This window comes from Mandrillus leucophaeus, unplaced genomic scaffold (genome assembly GCF_000951045.1).
Source record: "Mandrillus leucophaeus isolate KB7577 unplaced genomic scaffold, Mleu.le_1.0 Scaffold455, whole genome shotgun sequence".
In the NCBI taxonomy this organism is placed as follows: domain Eukaryota; kingdom Metazoa; phylum Chordata; class Mammalia; order Primates; family Cercopithecidae; genus Mandrillus; species Mandrillus leucophaeus.
Genome location: NW_012104865.1, coordinates 328,163 through 350,280, shown reverse-complemented (window position 1 = coordinate 350,280; position 22,118 = coordinate 328,163). Strand labels below are relative to the sequence as shown.

At 36.2% G+C, this 22,118-nt stretch overlaps 1 protein-coding gene across 1 annotated transcript in view; it reads right to left on the bottom strand.

Moving 5' to 3' along the window:
- OTOGL (otogelin-like) overlaps positions 1 to 21,374 on the bottom strand; it is a 166,363-nt gene extending 144,989 nt beyond the window's left edge. The window contains exons 1-7 of the mRNA XM_011994393.1: positions 21,323 to 21,374; positions 19,943 to 19,982; positions 18,827 to 18,875; positions 13,300 to 13,366; positions 11,071 to 11,169; positions 8,709 to 8,863; positions 1,494 to 1,615 (exon numbers count right to left, since the gene is read on the bottom strand). Of these exons, the coding sequence (XP_011849783.1) occupies positions 1,494 to 1,615; positions 8,709 to 8,863; positions 11,071 to 11,169; positions 13,300 to 13,366; positions 18,827 to 18,875; positions 19,943 to 19,982; positions 21,323 to 21,374 (584 nt within the window). The remainder of the gene's footprint in view (positions 1 to 1,493; positions 1,616 to 8,708; positions 8,864 to 11,070; positions 11,170 to 13,299; positions 13,367 to 18,826; positions 18,876 to 19,942; positions 19,983 to 21,322) is intronic.
- Positions 21,375 to 22,118: the final 744 nt, after the last annotated feature.

The following is a 22,118-nucleotide window of genomic DNA, read 5'->3' as shown; positions in this document are numbered from 1 at the left end:
TAAAATGTAAACCTAAATGAATGCAGAACTGAATGCTGAAAAGTATTGAGGGATTCATTTGTACTGAAACTCCTTATTTCACAGGTGAGAGAACTGAAATCCAGAGAAGTAAAGCTTCATGCACAGAGCCACACGTTTGATTTTATTATGGCAAATATTTCTGTAGCATTTGCTATGAGTTAGGCCCCAAGCCAGGAACAGCATTTGTGTAAGCAATATTGCTGAATAATAATAAGATCACCCTTTTTCCATCACACAATCTGAAATCCTCATAGAAATGCTTTCTCTGAGTTAAAATTAAATATTATGTCCCTGCTTTAATACAGAATATTCTTGAAAATCAATCTGAATGGCAAGTCTGTTTTACAAAACATAACAAATTTTTAAATGTTCATTGTATTACCCAAGATTCCATATAGAGAATACTAAATGGCTATTTAAATTCAGCTCTAGGAAATACATGTGTAACTGTATTATCTTCTTACTCAAATGCCTAAACTTTCTTTTATGAGAAAATGAGAAGTCCAGAACCCAGCTGACCAAGAAAATAAGCCTCAGACAGGGGGAGAAGCTGCTCTGGGTTATCTGGCTGTTTCAAGTCTCCCCTGGTGCTCTCTCCACTGCCCTTTCTGCTACCACCTGCTGCCTTTTGAGGAATCTAAACCCAGAAAAAGCAACACAGGTTGATAAAGTCATTGTGCTGGAAAGTATTCCTATGGCTCAAACACTTGTTAGTGAATTCTGAATGATGAATGGAATTGTTCCAGCCTACAATTTACTTGTTCTGGCATAATCCAGCCAGGAAATATTAAAAATTGAGTATCTCTATAATTATTTAGATTGGAAGGTAGATTATTCCACAGTATTTCTAGGTTAAAACGTAAAAAAACCTTTTGCCAAATATGGAAACATCCCTGCCCCCAAATTCTCATGCCATGTTTTTGGGAGATAGGAAACCGGAAGTGGGCTTCTCTCTGGTCTATTTGAGGCCAGGCAGTTGTTGGCTCTCAGTCTGTCAGAACTTCCATGGAAAATCTCAGGTGACACCCAAACCCCATTCACACAAACTTGGAAAGAACTTCCAGAATCCTTTCCAAATAAAAGAAAATAGATTTTTAAGTTTCTGCTTTAAAGAAAGAAGAAAATATTTAAGAAAGAAGGCAAAAAGAATCAAGAGTTGAACTCTTAAGATAATCTCTTGAATCTCTCAGACAAAAAAAAAAAAAAAAAAACAGACTCTCATCTCCACCCATGTCAACATATTATATTTATATTCTGCACACAGCATTAGGAAGGGTAAACTTACTGTACTCCTGACTATGTGGTTGGCCTCAGAGCCTTCTGAAGTTTTGATGTCTGTATGTTATACCTTTAAGAGTATTGCTGAAGAAATTCTCTCTTCCTACTCTCCACAGTTCACTTCCAGCATGCGATGTTTGGAAATTCTATTAATTTGTGGTGTTATTGACATTTGACTGTTTCCCACATCCTACCTGATTCCATTCTTTTTTATTTCATGACCATAAATTCGAATTTCCTCTTGGTTTGAAAAGAACAAGCTGACTGACCGATAACAAGAATACACCGAACCAAGACATTTAGGGCTGTTATGAACCTTAAAGGGAGAAAAACAAAAAGAAAGCATAGGAACAAATAACAAATTTGAGTTACTAAAACCACAATGTATGTTTACAATCATATAGCTTCATTAGTCCCATGACACTTTATAACGCTATAACTACATTTGGGATTTCTGAGAGAAAAGAAATATTTACCTCAGAAATTGGACAACAAAATTAACTTCCTCAAATACAAATTAATCAGCATATTTTTAGAACGATTTGAATCTTCACATGTTGGCTGTTAATATTCTCAAGGTACATGGTATGCTTTGGGAGAAATTAGTTCTGATAATAAAACCGTAGAGCACCACAAAGAAGCACGTTTGTCATTTTTATGTCCATATTTTTTACCAGTTAGAGAATCATAAGACAGAGCTTCGAATGGAGCGCTACACAAAGCAATATTTAAAGGTTGAAAAGTGACCATGAACTCACTAAAAATAAAATTGATTTTATTTTTATGTATTGCCAGACACGTTAGGGAAGAGAGAGATTATTTTTCAAAATATTAACGGGAAAATTAGTTTTAAAAAAAGAATGCAAGGAAGAAAAGAGAAGAGGAAGCTTAGATTCTTTCACCCTATACCAAAATTAATTTCACAAGGTCCAAAAAGTAAAGTATAAATGTCTAAACCATGACATAACTGAAAGAAAACAGAGATTACAACTATAGAGGTGGAAAAGAACTTCCTAAGCCTAAAAGTGATTTTAAAAATTATCAATAGTATAGGGGTTTTTTGTTTGGTTTGGTTTTGGGGTTTGTTTGTTTGAGATAGAGTCTCTCTCTGTCACCCAGGCTGGAGTGCAGTGGTGTGATCTCAGCTCCCTGCAACCTCTGCCTCCTAGTTTCAAGTGATTCTCGTGCCTCAGCCTCCCGAGTAGCTGGAGCTATAGGCGTGTACCACCAAACCGGCTAACTTTTATATTTTTTTTGGTGGAGATGGGGTTTCACTATGTTAGCCAGCCAGGCTGGTCTCAAACCCCTGACCTCAAGTGATCCACCCACCTCGGCCTCTCCCAAAGTGCTGGGATTACAGGTGTCAGTCACCGCGCCCAGCCTCAATAATATAGTTTTAATATTGTAGTAATTTAATGCATATTAGTTTTATGCTTAATCAGCAAATTGTATTGATCATTTATTATGTACCAGGCACTGTTTTAGGTTCTGGGGATAGATCAGTCAACAAAACAGACAAAATATCTGCCCTCATGAAACTTGTATTCTATTAGAGGAAAACAGCTAACAGAAAATATAGCTATGCGAAACTAAAATATATACTACGTTAGATGACATTAAGGAGAAATATTAAGCAGGGAAAGGGGATACACTGTGTATGTGTCAAGGTCTGGGGGCAATTTCGGAGTGTGTGGCCAAGGAAGGCCTTGCTGAAAAGATGAAATTCTAGTAAAGATGGAGTATGAGAGAGAGCAAGCCATATGGGATATCTGGAATACCATTCTAGGGAAAGGAAATAGCAAGTACAAAAGCCTGAGGTAAGAGTAGGCCTAGAATGTTCTCAGGATCCAGGAATCCAGCCACATGACCCCAGACTAGATATAGGAGGATTCTTCTTTCAGGAAACAAAATGGAAAAAAAGACATATAGTTACTAATATCTGGGGGCTTATCTAATGAAACAAGAAGATCCTTGCTCACTCTCACACTAGTTCAACAAGCCCCCATGTATATATCCAGAGTTTCCAATTCATTTTTAGAGCCTTATTCTCAAATGTGAACAAATATTCGTGAATCATTAGTCATTTGATGAAAGTCTGTGACATGAAAGACATCAAATAAACAAAAGAAAGGGAATCAAAGAAATAAAAAACAATTTAGAAAAATCCAAAAACTTTAAAAATACATAGTTGACATCTTCTGAGAGAAAAATGATATATGCCATCCTTGAACTGAGAATAAAATGTTGCTAAAAACGAAATTCAAAGAATAAAAACAAAAAATTGAATACTGACAATATAAAAGGAGAAATGTATAACTGAAGTAGAAAGGTGGGAAAATAAACATCTCAGAATTGGACAGAAATACTCCAAAATGTAGAACAGAAAAGGAAAAAGGTGGAAAATAGGCAAGAATCAATGATAAAATTAAGGGATCACTCCACCCCACAGCTCCAATATATGAGCTCCAATATAAAATCCCATCAAGTGCCCAGCACAAAAAAAAAAAAAAAAAAAATGGGAAAAGAAATTCACATATTTACAAAATATCAGAACTCTGGGAATTAAAAGAGGTAAAAATTTCTGGAGGTTGGGTAAGGTTATATGCAAAATGATCAGAAATCAGAGTGAATTGAAATTTAAAATTCTGAAAGTGATTTTTAAATTAAAATCAAGGCTTCAAAACTTCTCTTCCCATGCATACTTTCCAGGAAAGTATCTTCCCTTTCCAGGAACCAACTCAGTCAATTAAAATGAGTGAGTAAACAAAGAGGAAATGGGTCCTTGGTTAATCACCACTACAAACACTGGCCACATATTCAGAGCATCCAATAAGCTTTTCAGAACCTATCTCTCTAGTATGAACAAAGTTAAAGGACCACTAGACATTGGTGGGAACCAAGAAAGAGGAAAACTGAGGAGAGAGAAGAATAAAATTCTCCAGTAGGATGATGAAAAGAAATCCCAAGTGATAGGTGTACAGTAGACTTCAAAAGCAACTAGTCTGAATTAAAAGATGAGAAGGAAAAACTGAGGAAGGGTTGTCTCATGAGGGAAAAGAGAAGCTGATAACTTGCCTAATGCATCTGACCATACTGAAGAGTTTTATAGAGGGAGAGAGTTAGGAAAAACATTAGTGACAGGAGTAAAGAGAATGCAGCAAAGGAAAAATGGGATAACTGTTTACTCTAGAAAAATATACAAGTAGAGACATAAAATCATCATAACCTATTGGGATCAGCTCTAAATAATATTTATATAGTGAAAATAATATAAAAAAGATAAATTATTTAACCAAAAATGGTGACATAACTCTGTTAGGAGGAGAGAACGGAAGAGTGTGTGTGTGTGTGTGTGTGTGTGTGTGTGTGTGTGTGTGTGTGTGTGTTAGGAGCAGGAAGGGTGGTATAACTAAGATAATTTCTCATTTTCCATAATAGGAAGTGAAGGAATAAGGCCTAACTTTGAAAAATAAAGAGATAATGGCATATTTTGATGTGTAAGATGAAAACTAGAAGAAACAGCTAAATTAGTTGAAGTAATTGCCTCTTGAGAGCCAGACTTCTGCTAGGGTAGAAGATGAAAGAAGGCAGAGGCTATTTTTTGCTGTATATTCTGGGATGAAATCTTTCTCCATACACATATATTATTTTCATAAAAATAAAATAGAATTTAAAGATGGAAAAAATAATAGGGGATATAGATAAAGATATCTGTATCATAATGTTTATCAATATATCCTTTGAAATTATAATTTTAAAAAAATCTACATTTCCAATATAGGACATCATTAAATTATTTGAAGCAAATTTAATTATTACCGAAGTTGGAAAAAATACAGCTAATTGTGTTTGGATGTATCAAGAATATTTGACATTGAAGGAAGTTGAAGACATAATGTTAATTGAAAGTGTAGGGCAGAAAACTATAGTTTAAATTTTATAAATATGTATAAAATTCAGAGGAAAAATGTTGAGAAGGAAATAGATGAAGCTGTTAACCAATGGTAACTCTTAAGTGATAATTCTAACATTTTTCAGACTTCTCTGAATTTTCCGAATTTTCTACAAAAGAAGTGAACTGCTTTTATAATCAAGGGGAAAGATGACATTTCAAGTAAATTGATGTATTTACCTGAAAGCAAATTTTACTCTTCAAAACCAGGCCACACAGAAACAATATCTACTAACTCCAGAAGCATAGTTCAGCATTGTGTGTTACTAACAAAGAACAGGTTATCTCATTGATACCTCAGTCCTCAAAAGAGTGAGACACTGAGCAAGAACATTTTAAAGAGATGGTCAAAGGGTGTTCAAGCAATAAAACAAGTGAGGGGTTAGGGAGTAGTAAACGAGAGAACCGAGAACAGGAGACCTGTAAGCACAGAAGATGCATTTCGCCAACTTCCCTATTTAAAGAGACCTCTAAATTTTTATTCTTATGCCCCATAAGTTAACTTTCAATAAATCTCATTTCTTTTTTTTTTTTTACTTTAAATACATTTGTTATTTTGTTTGGTTTTTTATTTTTGATTTTTGTGGTTACATCGAAGGTGTATATACATATATCTGTGGGGTACCGGAGATGTGTTGATATAGGCATGCAATGTTACATAATCACATCATGGAGAAGGACGTATGCATCCCTTCAAGCATTTATTCTTTATGTTACAAACGATCCAATTAAACTTTTAAAGTTATTAAAAAATGTACAATTAAGATATTATTGACTGTAGTCACCGAGTTGTGCTTCTTTTCTGGGCCACAAAGATTTGTAGCCTTAAACGTTTCAGGGTCTAAAAGTTTCAGGATACAAAATTAATCTGTAAAAATCAGTAGCCCTACTATACACTGACAGTGGCCAAGATGAGAATCAAATCAAGAACTCAACCCCTTTTACAATAGCTGCAAAAAACATTAAAATACTTAGGAATATGCTTAACCAAGGAGGTGAAAGACCTCTACAAGGAAAACTACAAAACACTGCTGAAAGAAATCACAGAAACACAAACAAATAGAAACACATCCCATGCTCATCGATGGGTAGAATCAACATTGTGAAAATGACCATACTGCCAAAAGCAATCTACAAATTCAATGCAATTCCCATCAAAATATCACCATCATTCTTCACAGAACTAGAAAAAAAATCCTAAAATTCATATGGAACCAAAAAAGAGCCCACATAGCCAAAGTAAGACTAAGCAAAAAGAACAAAGCTCGAGGCATTACATTACCTGACTTCAAACTATAGTATAAGCCATAGTCACCAAAACAGCATGGTACTGGTATTAAAACAGTCATATAGACCAATAGAGAACCCAGAAATAAAGCCAGATGCTTACAGCCAACTGATTTTTGACAAAGCAAACAAAAACATAAAGTGGGGACAGGACACACTGTTCAACAAATGTTGCTGGGATAATTGGCTAGCCACAGGTGGAAGAATGAAACTGGATCCTATCTCTCACCTTATACAAAAATCTACTCAAGATGGATGGATCAAATACTTAAATCTAAATGTGAAACCATAAAAATTCTAGATTATAACATTGGAAAAGCTTTCTAGACATTGGCTTAGGCAAAGCATTCATGACCAAGAACCCAAAAGCAAACACAACAGAAACAAATATAAACAGACAAGACTTAATTAAACTAAAAAGCTTTTATGCAGCAAAAGAAATAATCAAAAGAGTAAACAGACAAGTCACAGAGTGGAAGAAAATCTTTGCAATCTATATGTCCAACAATGGACTAACATACAGAATCTACAAGGAACTTAAATTAGCAAGAAAAAAACAAACAATTCCATCAAAAAGTGAGCTAAGGACATGAATAGACAATTCTCAAAAGAAGGTATACAAATGGCCAACAAACATATGAAAAAACGATCAACATCGCTATTTATCAGAGAAAAGCAAATCAAAACCACAATGCGATACCACTTTACTCCTACAAGAATGACCATAATTTAAAAATCAAAAAATAATTGATGTTGGTGTGGATACGGTGAAAAGGGAACACTTTTACACTGTTGTTGGGAATGTAAACTAGTACAACTACTATGAAAAAGAGTGTAGAGATTCCTTAAAGAACTAAAAGTAGATCTACCATTTGATCCAGCAATCCTACTCCTGGGTATCCCCCCAGAAGAAAAGAAGTCATTATACAAAAAAGGTACTTGCACATGCATGTTTATAGCAGCACAGTTCACAACTGCAAAAATATGGAACCAGCCCAAATGCTCATCAATCAATGAATGGATAAAGAAAATATTAGATATATACATATATACCATATATATACATATATACCATATATATACACATGCATATACATACACATGCACACACACACATATATATATACACATACACACACACCATGGAATACTACTCAGCCATAAAAAGGAACAAAATAATGGCATTTGCAGCAACCTGGATGGAATTGGAAAGTATTACTTTAAGTTAACTAACTCAGGAATGGAAAACCAAACATCCATGTTCTCACTCATAAGTGGGAACTAAGCTATGAGACTGCAAAAGGATAAGAATTATACAATGGACTTTGGGGACCAAGGGGAAAGGCTGGGGGTGGTGAGGGTGGTGAGGGATAAAAGACTACACATTGGGTACAATGTATACTGCTCAGGTGATGGGTGCACCAAAATCTCAGAAATCACCACTGAAGAACTTATTCATGTAACCAAACACCACCTGTCCCCCCAAAAACCTATGGAAAAAAAAAACAAGCTTCAGGGACTACTTTTAATGTTTGTATCACCTTAGAGAGGAGGAGAATGTAGGCAGCCCCAACATAAGTAAAAAGGGAAAGCATAACAGAGATTCAAACATATTTTGGCTATGGAGAGCTGTAGCTTTTAAATGGAACAAAATAGCAGTTTCCTGGTAATGATTGAAATACCTAGAAATTCAGAAGATGGTAACCAAGGAAAGAGGTCCTTGATATCCTTATTCAACTAGAGCCACTCTACAGCTTATATTTTTGACAGGTCTCCTAAGAATTCATTTGAGTCAAGAATTCTGCAACTAAGAATTAATTCTCTGAGCTCAGTCATATAGTATCAAACTACCTAGCAATTAGTTGTCCGTCTTCCCATCCTATAGCCTGTGCTTATGTAACTCATACACTCCATTTTATAAATGTTAGCCTCTGATTCATACTGAGTGTGTCATTTCAAAAAATTAAACCAGCTGGACATATCTCACTGGAAGTATCAGGAAGGAAGGAAGCGTAAGTAATACGGTTGGTACCTGAATGCAAACCCTCTTCAAAGTAAGTATTCATTCTATGATTAGTATATATTTTGCATCATTTGCCAAGTACTTTTAAAAATACATACTTTTCCAGAGATAATATTTTTAAATTAATTATATCCTACAATCACCTACCCATACAGTGTACCGAGGCTCCAAATCACCACAGTCCTTTGCAAAAATGTAAGAACAGTTTCCTGGGAAGTAATAGTAGATGCCATCAAATGTTTCAAAATGATACTGTCCCCAGGTTTTACAAATCCCATCTCTGCCATTGCCCATGTTTGGTACTGAAAAGAAACAGAATAATATTTTGTAGACAAAATAAATTACATGTTTCTAGCAGTGTTCAGTCAGTCATCGTAAATGATTCTAATTTTCATTCAAATTTCCTTCCTTGGTCTATATCACAGGAAGAAATAACTAACATAAAATTACCAATTGTTCTCAAAACTATCAAAGTAGTTGATAAAACAGGGTTTCCAAGTAGTTGTGAAGAAGATTTATGTTAGAAAGTTCCTGAATTTTTGTTTCCAAAAAAAGATTCTAGAAGAAAAAAAAGAAGTATGGAAAATAATACAGTAAAAGGTGATAGTAATATGGCAAGTAAGATGGCTCAGAAAAGAGAGAAATGTCATCACTGAGTGTCCTAAAGATTAGCATACGCAGCATCAGAGTATTCTAGTCTTTCAAAAATGGCTTTTTTATGGTATCCACAGAGAAAAATAACCATTGACAAAAAAAAAAAAAAATCATATTTATGTGTCTGGAACCTGGATGTGGGAAACATTAGTCATTCAAAGTATGCTGGGATTTGGCTGGAGTGGTGGCTTGCCCCTGTAATCCTAGCACTTTAGGAAGCCAAGGTGGGCGGACTGCCTAAGCTCAAGAGTTTGAGACCAGCCTGGGTAACATGGTGAAACTCTGTCTCTACTAAAATACAAAACATTAGCCAGCAAGGTGGGGGGCACACATCTGTAATCTCAGGTACCCAGGAGGCTGAGACACAAGAATCCCTTGAACCCAGGAGGCGATGGTTGCAGTGAGTCAAGATGGCGCCACTGTACTCCAGCCTGGGTGACAGTTAAGATTCTGTCTCCAGGAAAAAAAAAAAAAAAGGTATGCTGGAATTTAACAATTCATGACCTCAAACTGGCCAAATTTCAAGCAGTATTTATCTTAAATCATACAACTGCATCTCCTATTGTCATGCCTACCTTTTTTTCTTACCCTTGTAGATAATCTTCTATTCCATTTTTGTTTTCTAAACTATTCTCTTTAGAATAATATGAAAATCAGTAACATTCACTGAGCACTCAATACGTGTAAAACATTTTGATACACTCTGGGGGGGGGTGCATAAAGATAAGGGTGACTCTTTACATCTTGTATTTTTGTGATTCCCACCTAAATTTATTAGCCTTGGACAACTGTGGCCTTTTCAGGAAAAAACATGGAATTATTCATTATTCAGGCAGTCTTCCCTGACAGTATGCCTCACCTCTGCTTCATATTTTCATAGCATCTTGTACTTTACTTTACAGCACCTGTCACAAGTTTAATTATTGTGTATCTGTTGCGTATTTATCACCTTCTCTAGACTGCAGCCTCCAGGAGGACAGGAACAGGTTCGTATTATTCACCGTTGTAACCCCAATGCCTAGCCTGGGATCTAGATGCCAGTAAATATTGATTAAACAAATGAATATTTATTGATTATGATTGACATAGAATCCTTTCTTAGACACTGTGGATAAAAGGTTTATTTAAAAAAAAAAAAAAAAAAAAAAGCCCCTGCTCTTGAAGAAGTCTCAGTACTATTTTTTAACATACAAAATGTCCAATTAATTAAAGGTCCAAAAGAATGACTGGCTCCAAATAAAAAAATCTGTTTTATAAAGCAAAAGAGAGATGAATGAGAACCTGGTTTTAATAGGCTATTACTGGCTGGGTGCAGTGGCTCATGCCAGTAATCACGGCACTTTGGGAGGCCTAGGTGAGAGGATCACCCAAAGTCAGGAGTTCAAGACAATCCTGGCCAACATGGTGAAACTCCATCTCCACTAAAATACCAAAATTAGCCAGACATGATGGCAAGTGCCTGTGGTCCCAGCTACTCGGGAGGCTGAGGTGGGAGAATCGCTTGAACCCGGGAGGCAGAGGTTGCAGTGAGCTGAGATCGTGCCATTGCACTCCAGCCTGGGTGACAGAGTGAGACTCTGTCTCAAAAAATAATAATAACAATAATAATAATAGGCTATTAGTATAGAAAGTGGAAAAAATACTTGAAGCAATAAGAGAGTTCGATGAGAAGGGATAGTGGCCCTATGTACTTTTGTTTTACATTGTTTCTAAATTACATCAAATAACTGAGAATGAATTGTGGGCTCTCTAGTTAATATACGACTCCCAATGGATGAACATTATTATAGTAAATTATGCCTTAATTTTTTCCTTGGTATCTCATAATTCTCTCATAAGCATCTCTGAAACTTACTGATCTGGCATCTTGTCCCAAGAGCCTGAAATATTTGACAGTCACATGTTCCAGTCTTAGAACAGAAAGCTCCATTAAGGCATTCATAAGGACAAGAACCTGAGGGGGAGAAGAAAAAGTTATCTTCTGGCATCCATTTGTTCTTTTAAGCATAATATGTCAAGATACAGCTTGGACAAATTGTAATTACTATTAACTTAAACAGAACTCTCGGCCTCTTGCCTTGCTAAGCTAAAGAACTAAACCCATCAAGTCTCTGTCTAATTCATTTTATTATGTGTGCTGTGAAGCAAGAAAGGCAGGCTTTCACATCTCAAACTACCCTGAGAGCAAAGGTTAGCCCCTTTCAAGCAAATCAAAGGTCAAGTTCCCATGTAAGGAATCTCTGTCCCAGATGATGAGAACCAGAAATACACAAGCTGCAGATGATTCTGTTGACGGAGTTTGGTGCTGGCTGCACATCCCATCAGCTACTCTTACAGGAGCAAACACTCTCTTAAAGAATAGGGTCTCTCATGCCTGTAATCCCAGCACTCTGGGAAGCCAAGGCAGGCAGATCATTTTAGGTCAGGAGTTCGAGACCAGCCTGGCCAACATGGTGAAACCCCATCTCTACTAAAAACACAAAAATTAGCTGGGTGTGGTGGTGCATGCCTGTAGTCCCAGCTACTCGGGAGGCTGAGGCAGGAGAATCGCTTGAACCCAGGCAGTGAAGTTTGCAGTGAGCCGAGATTGTGCCATTGCACTCCAGCCTGGGTGACAGAGCTAGACTCTGTCTCAACAACAACAACAAAAAGAATCGGGACTATCATTAACTTGAGGGATCAGGCAAAGCATAAAACTCAAAGGGAGACTCCTGCTTTTGAAGAGAATGATTAAACATTTCATTTGAGGTTTGTATATTAATCCTCAGGCTCAATTACAAATGACACATTCTTTGAAACCTATGCTGCCAGGCGTGGTGATGGACACCTGTAATCCTTGCTACTCTGGAGGCTGAGGCAGGAGAATCACTTGAACTCAGGAGGCAGAAGTTGCAGTGAGCCGAGATCATGCTACTGCTCTCCAGCCTGGGCGACAGAGCAAGACCGTCTCCAAAAAAAAAGAAAAAAGAAAAAAGAAAAAGAAACCTATGCTTAAATTTTGATGAAGCAGAAGCCAAAGTCACTACTGTCACCAAAAATATTATTTCTTTCATGGAAAGAAAAATTATAAAATTGTCCCAACAAATTATGTTAAAAAGAGGAAGCAAGTAACTGTGAACTCTAACCCTAATTTTACCATCATCTCCTAAGTGAGTTTTAAAAATGCAAATGAATCAGTGAAAAAATTTCCTCTAATAAGGAGAGAATAAGAGGCAACTGGCAAAACTCAAGCAGGAAGAATTTAACACTTGAGGAGAAGAGAGAACATCTTAATTCCCAGAAGATAGTTATATAATTGATCATTTGACCACAGTTCTGCCAAAGGCAAGAATTTGAAAACCCGTATGATTCCTCTCCACCTTAAGATCCATTGATCTAAAATGTCTCTTTACTTTTAAAAATGCACAAATCTCCAAGTATATCTTAAGTGAGGAAAAAATATGCTGTTTTAACTTAGTCCATAAATACAGGTTTAAAAAAAATGATGTTCTTCATAAACTTAAAAGCAGTTTTTTCCACTAGGGGCACATCTATATTTGCCGTTTATCTTAGATCACAGTCTTGCATTTTTCTGATGAAGAGATGCTAAATATTTAGATAAACAAATGTATTGCCTTTAAAAATGTATTTACAGTCCTGCTTATTCTCCTGAAAACAAGTATCAAATGAAAACTGGTGAGGATCATTGTTATTTTAAACACAACAATGATAATTTCTATTTCATAGTTACCACTCAAATTAAATTTCAAACTACCATCAGCATTCTTCTTAATGGAAATGGGGAACTGGTAACAAAAAATAGGGATCAAGTAATTGAGTCACACAAAAAAACAGTTTCTGATATTCAGTGACATCTTCCCTGGTCATGCAGTTATCAGGTTTGTCTAAATGTTTGGCCCTGGTTATTCTCAGAAACAATTCAAATTTCTCTAAGAAGTGAACTTAAATTATTACTAGGTATTATTACCATCCTGACTCACTTTTCTTCATGTGGTTTATGGAAACAATAAATACTTGATTCAATATATCCCCCAAAGGGATTTTCTGAGAAAGCAAATATAAAAACCTAAGTATAAACACTGACCTTTTATTTTGCTCTCACCCCAATTAATAGCATCATGGAAAAAGTATCTCGGAGAAGTAGCTTCAAACTTTGAAAGAAAGAAATGAGAATGCAAGACAGTTAAATTATTTAATTCAAGCCAGACATGCAAACTGGTACATCTAGAAAATAACTACAAATGCAGAAGTGATAAAGTGCTGACTTTATACTTTCTGGGGTTATTGAGGCTTACCATCTCCATGAGGCAGAAAGAGTGCCTCTGAGGTTGTGGTGAGAACACCTCATTCAAGTCTTGGTTTTGCCTCTTACATGACTTTGACAAGTCATTTACTTCGTCTGCTCTCTGTTCTGTTCTCACTTCCCATCCTCCCTCCCCTTCCCATCACCCATTCTTTCCCCCAGCCCCCAATCCCTCCACCTACCTCGCAACCTCATGAAAGAAGCCTGGTTGGAGTCTAACCTTTGGAATTATTGACTGCTTTGCCTGCAGAAATAGCAGTTCTCTGACACTTCCAGGTGTAGACAGGTTTGGAAAAAAAAAAATGTGTGGGGCTGACAGACCTACAGACGGTGATGTCCTGCCTGCCTGCACACCAATTGGTAAAGAAAACATCCACAGAAGCATCTGCTGTTTCGGTGCCAGTGTGTTACCTTCAGGCTCCAAAGAGCTGACTCACACTTTAAAGTTCATAGAATGTTTGAATATATCTTTTTATAGAGCCCAAGGTAGTTCAGAGTAGTGGTAAATAGCATGAATTTTGAATCAAACGGAGCTGGATTAGAATCCTGACTCCGTAATTACTTACCCTTAGGCAAGTTTCCTAACCTCTTAGTGCCTCTGTTTACTCATCTGTAAAAGGGGAACAATAATGACACTTCCCTCGTTGCATAGTTAGGATAATGAATTAAAGCCATGTACGTAAACCTTACATACATAATGCCTCACACAGAAAATTAGCAATAAAGAGATTTATGTCAATCAATCTAAGCAATCCAGATGAAATTGTAAGGTTTTTAAAAGATCTATATGGCTTAGTAGCAAATAGTTGTGGCTTACTAAAACTAATTGATTGTGGATTATTATTCCAACTCCACAGCAGTTGAGTGTATGGGCTGGGGCAACATTCTTTCCAATAGCACTTATATTTCACCAGAATAAACACACCCAAAACTTGCCAAATAATTGTCAAATTAAGTAGTAGATGATATTAGAAAAACTGAAGAAGCGGGAAAGATAAGAAGGATGGGAAAATGAGCCATGTGACTTCAGGAACAAAGTTGTTTCTCAGCAGATTCTACTCTCCCTTATGTTAAGTTTTATTCTGACATTTTCCATCTCAGTAGTTTTTTCTTTAACAGGAAAATCTACCCAAGCTATATCTTTTTTTTTTTTTTTTTTTAAAAGAGATGGGTCTCGCTAAGTTTCCTGGGCTGGGCTTAACTCCTGGACTCAAGCGATCCTCCTGCCTCAGCCTCCTGAGTAGCTGAGACTGCAGGCGCGCGCCATCATGTCAGTCCATGCTATATGAAAGACACATTCTCTCACTCTTCAAAGATTTCTTTCTAAACTCTTTGCTCCACACAATGGTCTCAAGTTCACTGTCTCCTGTTCTCAATACTCCCAGGTTTTATCCTCACTGTTCAATCTCCCCTTTTTGTTCTTGCCTCTGCCTTCAAACTAAGTTAGATGCAACAACAGTCTATGACCTCGATTCCTTCAAGACAGCAAGTCTTATTCTCTCTTCAGCCACATTGCTTCTGGCTGCCTAAATCTGACACAGCCCCGGATATTACTGGACACCAAAACCTTCTTCCTTTGGCTCCGAAATGATTTATGTCTATCCCTTTAATGGAAGCCAATCATCTCTGATACTCACTAAAAGTGTATAATGACTTCTACTCTACCTCATAGGGCCTATCGCCTTGAACAAATTATTCAACCAGCTCAGCCTCAGTTTCCCAGTCTATAAAAGTACCTGCCTCACAGCATTGTGAGGATTCAGTGAAATGATGTGAATGACACACCAAGAATAGTGCCAGGCACATAATAAGAGTTGTAAACATGCAGGCCGGGTGCGGTGACTCACGCCTATAATCCCAGCACTTTGGGAGGCCGAGGTGGGTGGATCTCCTGAGGTCAGGAGTTCGAGATCAGCCTGACCAACATGGTGAAACCCCATCTCTACTAAAAATACAGAAAATTAGCCAGCGTTGGTGTTGTGTGCCTGTAATCCCAGTACTCAGGAGGCTAAGGCAGGAGAATAGCTTGAACCCAGGAGGCGGAGGTTGCAGTGAGCCAAGATCAGGCCATTGCACTCCAGCCTGGGCAAGAAGAGTGAAACTTTGTCTCAAAAAAAAAGGAAAAGAGTTGTAAACATGCTACCTGTTTTTACTATTAGGCAAAAACTGAAAACACTGGATAACACTAGAGGAAGATAAAAGTATAGAATTTGTTTTTCACTCTATATCCTTTAACCTAACTCAATCTACATCTTGTTTATGAAAATTAGAGTGACTCCCTAGCACACCACCTTTCTGGCTACAACAATATCCTATTTATCCAGCATCCCATACATCATAATACATTTCACCAAGGCTAAGGTGTGACATGCAGATTTTGTTTATTTATTGACATATTTGAAGTCAGAATGGCATCTTACATTTATAATTGGAGCATATTTATTTTTTATGTCATATAAATAATGGCAAATGATTGAGGTTGTCTTGGATTCAATGAACCAGTTGCACAGAAATGACTTCTTCATCAGACTACCTCCATAACAGATGGAGTTTCTAGGTAACAGGCACTGCTATTCTTGTTTCTATCTCTAGCACTGTCCTTGGTATGTCATCAACAAATACCAACTTAACTGAAAAAAGAGACATGGTTCAAATGGGAATCTGTCTCCCAAGGGTGTTTAGAGCCAAGACTGCAGCAGACTTTGTTGATGCCTCTCCTCACATCCTCTCAGCCCACCTCTGAATTCACCTTGGAATTCATCGGGATTTCTGTGTACACTGAAAGCCTCCAACTTCAGCACTAGGTTCTTTCTGCCTTTGCCTGACGGCAGAGTCCAAGCAGAAAAGACTATAGAAAGTGCCTTCCTGGAGATTTTAGGCTCTCCAGAGGCTTCCCTCAACCTAGAAATTTTTCTAGGACACATTCTCCATGGTTCAAAAGTCTGCAATAAGACTGAGTTCCAGCTGCCTACAGCAGAAAGCCCCTCATTAATATACCCCATATTTTATTTTCTCCCTTCTTCACATCATTTTCCTTTCTCCTTTATTTGTACACTTCCAAATAAATGACCTGCACCTGAGTCTATGTCTTAGGGCTTGCTTTCAGGAAAGGAAATTTTGGAATGTAATGCAAATGCAAAAAAGTCCCAGGCAGTAGGTGCATGTATTCACATGACTGATAAAAGAGGACAGCCCATCCTTCCTCCTTCCTGATTACACCTCCACAGGACGGAGAGAAGCCCAGGAAATACAGTCTTTAGATGGGAAATCATTGCAGCGCACAAATACACTATTTACAGAAGTCTGCGTCTACCCTTTCTTGCTCACCTCATTGCCAACATATTTCTGAGTCATTATTTGCACACGTATCTACCTATTGATGCTCTGTTTTCCTAGAGCAGAAGAGTGAAGGATAAGAATGGCCTTGTAACACATGAAATTCCAATTCTAAACAGTGCAGTGCAAGATTATGACCTCACTGCCCGCTGTTGAAACCTCTTCTTTTAAAAATTGTTCTGAAAATAAATGATTTTGACACATTTTCTAGCCTTAGGAAATAGAAGTACAAGTCTCCTGCTGTTCATTCTTGCTAAAAGGGAGTAAAGTATACAAATCCTGAAAACATCTAAATGGACAACAGTATAACCCCAATTTGACACTTAAGTATATCAGTACACAAAACGCTTTTTAAGAAAAATAAAAATATGTTTCCATTCCATAGACAATCCTTTGCCTATTCTGGTATGAGAGGCGCTCCAACCAGAGTGGTTCCACCTTGAATAGGGGCTGGGTAAAATGAGTCTGAGATCTGCTGGGCTGCATTCCCAAGAGGTTAGGCATTCTTCGTCACAGGATGAGATAAGAGGTCAGCAGGACTAGTATCACGAGATACAGGTCATAAAGACCCTGCAGTAAAGAAGCCGGCCCAATCCTGCCAAAACCAAGATGGCAATGAAAGTAACCTCTGGTTGTCCTCACTGCTCATTATACTCTAGTTATAATGCATTAACATGCTAAAAGACACTCCCACCAATGCCATGACAGTTTATGAATGCCCTGGCAACATCCAGAAGTTACCCTATATAGTCTAAAAGGAAGAGGAACTCTTATTTCCGGGAAATTCCTGTCCCTTTCCTGGAAAAGTCCTGAATAATTCATCTCTTGTTTGGCATATGATTAAGAAATAACTACAAGTATACTCAGTCAAGCAGCTTATGCTGCTGCTCTGCCTATGGAGTAGCCATTCTTTTATTCCTTTACCTTCTTAATAAACCTGCTTTCACTTTACTCTGTGGACTTGCCCCAAATTCTTTCTTGCATGAGAACGAAGAACCCTCTCTTGGGATCTGGGTCAGGACCCCTTTCCAGTAACACCGGTACAAAAAAAAAAAGGTCTCTACTCTTGATAAGAATAAATCAGTTCTGTCTTCTAACCAGACACAACAGCATATCAGATCTGTCTTCTATTTAACTACTAATTCTCTTCAATTAACACTATAAAATACACAAATTCAGACACCTATCACAAAATGCTAATAAAAACTATTTGCAATTCAACATTTAGCAAAGACTTCCTTGAATATTTAAGCTGTTTGCTACATAAATACTCAAATCATATTCATTTTCAAAGAAATGCCTTTGCTAAGTTAGGATTCTGTATTTTACCATCCATCTTTTATAGAGAAATATTTTTAAGCCCATCCATTTGAGCATTCCAACCAGTTTGAAGAAATTGCAATTATCCAATATCCTTCATATGAAGGCACCCGAGCAAGAAGGTCTCCTCAAATGCAGTGCTACACTGCCCCTCCAAAAAAAGACGTTACCTATTCAGAGATACCCACAATTTAGATTTATCAGACATTATAAAAACTTTCTGTCAGGACATCAGGATGTATCTGATGCCCTTTTGCAGTATTTAATTCATATTATTTACACCTTTTTCGGCCCCTTTTTCCATGTATATTATACTGTTGTCGTTGTCCTAACTGATATTGTGCTTAATTTTTAAACTACTTCTAATTTTCTGGCAAGTACATGGGATTAAATGCCTCAAGTCTATTAGTAGGTAACTGAGCTGAATAGCAAAAAGAAATGTATTTTATTCCAAACAAGTCGATGTGACCTGAGCATGAATTTGATGGTCGTAGAAAAGCAATAGAGGTTCCTTTGCTTCTTCCTCCTCCTTCCTATCTTGTTCTTAGCATTTGATTCCCCTCCACAAAGGTCTCATTGTTGAAGTGACAGCAGAGTCCAACACAGAATGGATTATTTCTCTGCCTCTCTCTCCACCTGAAGCATAACCTACCTGTGCTGCTAAAAGAGCTCTTTTCTGTCGATTTTCATTAAACCCGTTTCTGGAAGAAAACAAAAAGAACTTGTATAGTCAAAGGCCCCTAGGCAACCTGAACAAGCCTTTCCCAAGAGAGAGCTGGTGTTTTCCTCCTGATTTCCATCACTTTATCAAAGAGGTCTTTCTTGGTTTAACATTTAAAAGGTCCTCCCTCCCCTTTCTGGAAGGGTTAGATTTGGGTGGTGGTGCTGTCTCATTTTACAAAATTCAGGAGTGTCCCCAGATTTCTCCAGTCTTTGATGTAAACTGACGTTAAGGAAGGAACTTTGAGATAGAAAAATAAACAAAAGAGTGTAACATTGTAGCACCAACCCTTGCAATATTTTCTCCACATGATTTTGCAAATCTAGTGAGGTCAGTATTTGTACCTTCCCTTTTTTCAAACATAGTACTTAATTCTCTCCTGTGCTATGTCATAAAGGGCAAGTTAACATTAATGTAAGTAAGAACATCAAATTGTAATTTATCAAAATCAAATGGCTAATAATTCACTAAAGTATATATTTGCTTTATAATGTTTTCTGTTTTTGTGTTATGTTTATCAATAAACATTTTATTTTAAAAAAATCAAATGGTGAATAGAATTCTGCTTTTTATTAAGCGGATCAGTTTAGTACAAAAAATGATTTTCATTATTTACTGCTAAAACAATTGTTTATTTTTATCATTAAAAACTGTGTGACTCTGCTAAAAATGAACATAATACATTTGTTATCAATAATGTATATTAATAATAATGTAAAGGATAATAGTATGGAATATAACTTTTTATTACAAACCTTTGAAATGAAAGTAATATCTTTTTAGTACCAACAGCCACCAAAGACTCCCTTCATAATTAAAATGAAAACAAATACTTTGTAATTAAAAGGAAAGGAAGTATTTTCATAAATAAAGAAATGAATGCTAGATCATTTTTAATCTGTAGAAATGTTTTTTAAAGTATATTTCACGCTTTTTTGTAAAACATTTCACTTATTTTTTTCAAAAGCAGATCTAGTTGCCTGCTGAGATTTGCTTATTACCATTAACTTTATGTTTTAGAGGACACAAAGAACAAGAAATACTCACTTTGATGTTCCCATCAATATAGATGATGCACAGATATATTCTGCCAGAGACAAATATATAAGAATGAAAAAAAATTATCCAAATATGTTGGTTACATGTTCTAGTTGTTTAAAAGAACATTTTAACCTAAATTCTAAAATTCTGATCGAAGTTTGCTGTTATTTTTGCATTTTTTAGAGGGATTTGACCAGCAAATTTCTTGTGAGACACTGAATGACTGATAAGCTAAAAAGAATGGGCAGTATACATGGATTTACACAGAGACACCATGCAATTGAACAGGCTTTAGTCTTGGAATCAGAGATCCAAGTTTTAGTTCTAGTGCTACCACTTAGTACATGCCAAGCTTAAACAAAATACCAAGCACACCATAAAATGATGGTATTGGACAAGTTATCTGTAAAGTCTCCTCAGCTCTCAAGATTCTGTGACGTCTTTCTCCTTGGGGTTTCAGTTACAACTGGAACTGGAAAATAGCACCTTTGACCTCTGTAGTCTTTTGTACTTAAGCAATTTCTCCAATTTCGTCTGCAAGCTCCAAAGCATACAGACCTTTACAGGGATTAAAAATCAACAACTGAAAATAAAGAAATCCTTTCCCCATTTTGTTAGGTATGATACAGTGCTTATCTATTAAAAATATATAATATGTATTTCATGAATTTAAAATACTCCAAGAAAAAATGTGTAACAGCGTAAAACTAGTTCCACAAAATGCTGATAGTTATGGAACCCGGGTGAGGGCACATGAAGGTGTGTTATTTCATTTAAATTTTGTGTATGTCTATAAGCTTTCCATATCCAAAAAAAATCAAATAGCAAGAAAATTTATTAATAAAATTACTATAAAAATAATTAAAATCAATTTTTAGCCCCAGATGTTAGTCATTCTTGAAACATTTTTTTACTATTCTTTGGGTTGATGGCATGAAGAAAGTTTAAGTACTCAATTGCTCTTAGTTTATTATAAAATTTCAGATGTTTAAATTGCAAATAGACAATTATTTTAAATCATAATTTAGAAGAAAAAAGTTAGAATCAGAGCTTCTAATACAATTGCATATCATGATAAAAGCGTGATTTTTAACCAGTCATTTTAAAAAGATTCAAGAAATGAAAACTAAAAGGTTCTAATACAATTGCATATCATAATAAAAGCATGATTTTTAACTAGCCATTTTGCAAAGACTCAAAAAATGAAAACTAAAAGGTCCAAATTATCTACATTATTAAGAATTTTTTAAAAGGTGATCTGAGTATCACTTAGTACAATTCATTCTAATGACTTCAAAGTGCTTTATAAGGGAAAACTATTTGTATAAATTGTAAGAGAAACAAAAATACAATAAATTAACATAAACATTTAATCTGAGTTCTTACCTTGTAATGAAAACAGCAGTACATGAAGCAAGAATATACTCCAAGGTATCATTAAATTGAGTTTTCTTACAATGTTCATTTCAGTGTAGCCTTTCTCCCTGAAATGTAACCAAATTGATGGTCTTTATTATGATAGCATCTTAGAAGTATGCATAGTTGTAGTGTACTCAAATTCTAATAAACATAGCTATGTAATAAAGAAATTCAAAAAGGAATTCCAAGCTTTCCAACTACATACAGCATCTGAAGCTTTAGAACTTGCAGACAACCCTTTGGCTGAGTCTCTCATTAGTGATGCATGGCAGCTTCTTACCTGAGCCCGTATTAATTACACCCACACCTGCACATCATAGGCCTTTTTAGCCTATATCAACCTTTTTACCTTCTCAAGACAGCAGCATTAAAATAAAAAGAAACACCTCTTGAAATCTCCGGAAGCCATAAGAGATAACCATTATTCCTAATTGTTGATCTAATTGCATTTTATAATTATATTCATAAAATAATTACTGTCCTTTGAAAAAGGGTGAAATAAAACCCTGTCCATCTTTCCTAGAATGTCTACATGTTCTTTAAGAATTAAAAGTCTGCTTTAGGAATTAAAAAGTACACTAAAACTACATGCATATATTTTCAAGTCCCATTACAGTATAGTTTAAGTTGACATGATCATGGGCCCACACATATTTCTGTTAAACGTTCCGCAACAAAAGTAGCAATTTTTTAAAAAACATAATATTCTATACTTGACTTTAAAAAGAAAATAAAGTAACTCACCCAGCCCTGAAAACCTTCC